Genomic DNA, 3,555 nt, shown 5'->3' with positions numbered 1-3,555 from the left:
GAGGGCTTCTCTTTAGGTTTGAGGGCTTCTCTTTAGGTTTGGGGACTCCTCTTTAGGTTTGAGGGCTTCTCTTTAGGTTTGAGGGCTTCTCTTTAGGTTTGGGGACTCCTCTTTAGGTTTGAGGGCTTCTCTTTAGGTTTGAGGGCTTCTCTTTAGGTTTGAAGGCTTCTCCCCAGGTTGAGACGCATCTTTCCAGGTTGAGGATTCCTCCTAATCCCTGAGCTGAGAAGCTTCTCCCCAGGTTTGAGGGCTTCTCCCCAGGTTAAGAGGCATCCTTCCAGCTTTGAGGGCTTCTCCTAATCGCTGGGCTGAGAAACTTCTCCCCAGGTTCAAGGATTTCTCTTTAGGTCCCGGGGCTTCTCCCCAGGCTGAGAGGCATCCTTCCAGCTCTGAGGGCTTCTCCTAACCCCTGAGCTGAGACGCTTCTCCCTGAGTTTCAGGGTTCATCCCCAGACCAAGACCACCTCCCCACCTCTCTCCCTCCCTCCCCAGGGATGGACCCCGCCGCCTCCTCCAAGAGCAACCACTGCCTGGACGCGGCCAAGGCCTGCAACCTGAACGACAACTGCAAGCGCCTGCGCTCGGGGTACATCTCCACGTGCAGCCGGGAGCTGGCGGGGGCCGAGCCCTGCAGCCGCCGCAAGTGCCACAAGGCCCTGCGCCAGTTCTTCGACCGCGTGCCCGGCGAGTTCACCTTCCGCCTGCTCTTCTGCTCCTGCAAGGACCGCGCGTGCGCCGAGCGCCGCCGCCAGACCATCGTCCCCTCCTGCTCCTACGAGGACAAGGAGAAGCCCAACTGCCTGGACCTGCGGGGCACCTGCCGGGCGGATCACCTGTGCAGGTAAAGAAGGGGCGAGGAGGGGCGGGTGTGGCTGGAAGGGGGGGGCTGGAGAGGCCCGGGGGGACCTGGAGAGTCCCACGAGGACCTGGAGAATCCCAGCTCTGCAGGGGCTGGTCCCAGCATGTCCTAGTTAGGTGTGGGACCTGGAGAATCCCAGCTCTGTGGGGGCTTATCCCATCTGGCAGTGGGAGCTGGAGAATCCCAGGGGGACCTGGAAAATCCCAGCTCTATGGGGGGTGATCCCAGTTGGCAGTGGGAGCTGGAGAATCCCAGCTCTCCATGGGCTGATCCCAGCTGGCAGGAGGGGCTGGAGAATCCCAATGGGAGCTGGAGAATCCCAGCTCTCCATGGGCTGATCCCAGCTGGCAGGAGGGGCTGGAGAATCCCAATGGGAGCTGGAGAATCCCAGCTCTCCATGGGCTGATCCCAGCTGGCAGAGGGGCCTGGAGAATCCCAGTTCTCTGGGGGCTGCTCCCAGCATGTCCTCATTAGCTGTGGGACCTGGATAATCCAAGGGAACAGGGATGGAGCCTCCCTTTGCTGCTGCGAGCGGCAGAGCCGTATCCCTGGGGAATGTGCAGCTCCATTCCCCACCTGGGATTGCTCCACCTCCCCGAGCACATTCCCCACCCGGGATTGCTCCACCTCCCCGAGCTGTGGAGGGGTGAATGTTCAAAGGGCAGGAGGTCACACACGTGCCCTGCAAGCAGCCAAACCCCTCCCTGTGCTCCCGGCATCCCAAAAAAACCTTCCCGGCTGGTGAAATCCGCCGTTTTCCCCGCGGGGGAGCAAAGGTGGGAGCTCAGGCTCCTGTGCAGTTATGAAACTCATTATTCACACGGCAAAAAACCCTCCAGGGGCTGGATCAGCCTCGTCAGGGATCTGTCTCCTGCCAGGAGCAGGAGGGGCTTTGCTCCTCTTTGCCATCGGGGTGATGGAGTTTCCCGGCAGAAGAAATGAGAGCTCCGGGTCTTCCTCCGGAGCCGCTGGAAATGTGGGAATTGGGGCTTTTTATCAAAAAGTAATACAATGAGCCAACGTCCATGAATAAAAGATAGCGGTGAGTGGCAGCACCTCTCCATCAGCTCGCCCCGAGGGGGGATGCTGCGGGTGAGGGAGAGGGATAACCCGGGCGAGCGGCCACGGAGCTGCCGAGCGTTAATGAGGAGCCTGATCCTGCCTGAGATGAAATTCCAGCAGGAAGAGGTGAAGCAGCAACGGGAGGGAAGGTGCAGCAGCTGCTTGGAGTGTTTGCTCCGAGGTGGGAGTGCACTTTTCTGGGATGGGGACGGGTGCTGGGGGCTGCCTGGATGGGGGTCCTTGCTCTGCAGGACACCCCAATCCAGCGTTTCGTTGTTTCCAGCAGAGCTGTGCTGCGGCCTCAGGTGTTTTCCCCTCGTGGTGGGGTGTTCCAGGACATGGATGCACTCCTTGGATCTGGGTTTTCAGGGGAAGGTCTCATCCCATCCACTCCCCTCTGGCATCTCCACACAGGAGCGACCAGGCATGAACCACCCCCCTCCATGTCCCCTCATCCCAAGGGGATTTCCCACTGACATCCCTGTGTTTATCCAGCAGGTTGATGCTCATCCTTACCCGACAGGGGCCTGGTGAGGGATTGAACTGGGAGCAGATCCCCAGTGCTGTCCCAAAGACAGGAGATGGGATAACTCACCTGCCCCGGGCAGGAAGGGGCCTTTCCTCCCCAGAAAAGCTGAGGAGTTGGAAGGGAAAGGGCAAATTAAAAGATCCAGCGTGGAAATCACCCATTCCTGGAGGGTTTTTGTGGATTTTTGCTGCTGTTTTCCAGCTGTGCAGGGCTGGGGGTTCCATGGAGGGGGGGATAAAATCCCCCAGCTCCTCCATCCTGACCGAGGTGTGGGTGTGCTCTGGGTGCTTTGGGAGGGGTGTCTGAAGCTCTGGGTCACCCAGGGGTGCCCGTGGCTGGGAGGACACCCTGTGCTGTCCTTCTGAGGGCAGGAAGGGGACGGGATTTGTCCCCTGGGCTCCTCCCCCTCAAGGACCCAACCCCTGCTGACAGCAAGTTAGGTGTGGGAGCTGGAGAATCCCAGCTCTCCATGGGCTTATCCCATTGGCAGTGGGAGCTGGAGAGTCCCAGGAGGACCTGGAGAATCCCAGCTCTCCATGGGTTTATCCCATTGGCAGTGGGAGCTGCAGAGTCCCAGAAGGAGCTGGAGAATCCCAGCTCTCCATGGGCTGATCCCAGTTGTCAGTGGGACCTGGAGAATCCCAGCTCTCTGAGGGCTGATCCCATTGGCAGTGGGAGCTGGAGAGTTCCAGGAGGAGCTGGAGAATCCCAGCTCTATGGGGGCTGATCCCAATTGACAATGGGACCTGGAGAATCCCAGCTCTCCATGGGCTGATCCCAGCTGGCAGTGGGACCCGGAGAATCCACTGTGCCACCCCCTTCCCGGCTTTGTGGGTTATTCCGGGGCACAAATCCCGGGTTTTTTTCTCCGGATAAATCGATTCCAACGCCCTTGACCCGTCTGACCGCTTAAAAAAAAATCCCCCCGGGCCCTTCCCCGCCTCCACCGGGCTCAGATCGCGCAAATTTGCGCGGCCCTTTGTGCCCAGGGAAGCTTTTCCCGGCGCTCCGGGAGCCCGACGAGCTCCCGGGGCTTTTGTGTCTGATTGCGACGACGACGGGCAGGTTTTTGAGCTCCCGGAATGTAAAAAAAAAAAAAAAAAAA

The 3,555-nt window shown here is 59.5% G+C and overlaps 1 protein-coding gene across 1 annotated transcript in view; it reads left to right on the top strand.

The window, feature by feature from the left end:
* Positions 1 to 3,555, top strand: part of GFRA2 (GDNF family receptor alpha 2) — a 14,929-nt gene that overhangs the window by 4,729 nt on the left and 6,645 nt on the right. The window contains exon 2 of the mRNA XM_017831792.1: positions 493 to 841. Within this exon, the coding sequence (XP_017687281.1) occupies positions 495 to 841 (347 nt within the window). The 5' untranslated portion in view covers positions 493 to 494. The remainder of the gene's footprint in view (positions 1 to 492; positions 842 to 3,555) is intronic.

Source organism: Lepidothrix coronata, unplaced genomic scaffold, assembly GCF_001604755.1.
Source record: "Lepidothrix coronata isolate B3197 unplaced genomic scaffold, Lepidothrix_coronata-1.0 Scaffold197, whole genome shotgun sequence".
NCBI lineage: Eukaryota > Metazoa > Chordata > Aves > Passeriformes > Pipridae > Lepidothrix > Lepidothrix coronata.
This window is presented reverse-complemented; position numbering and strand designations above follow the sequence as displayed.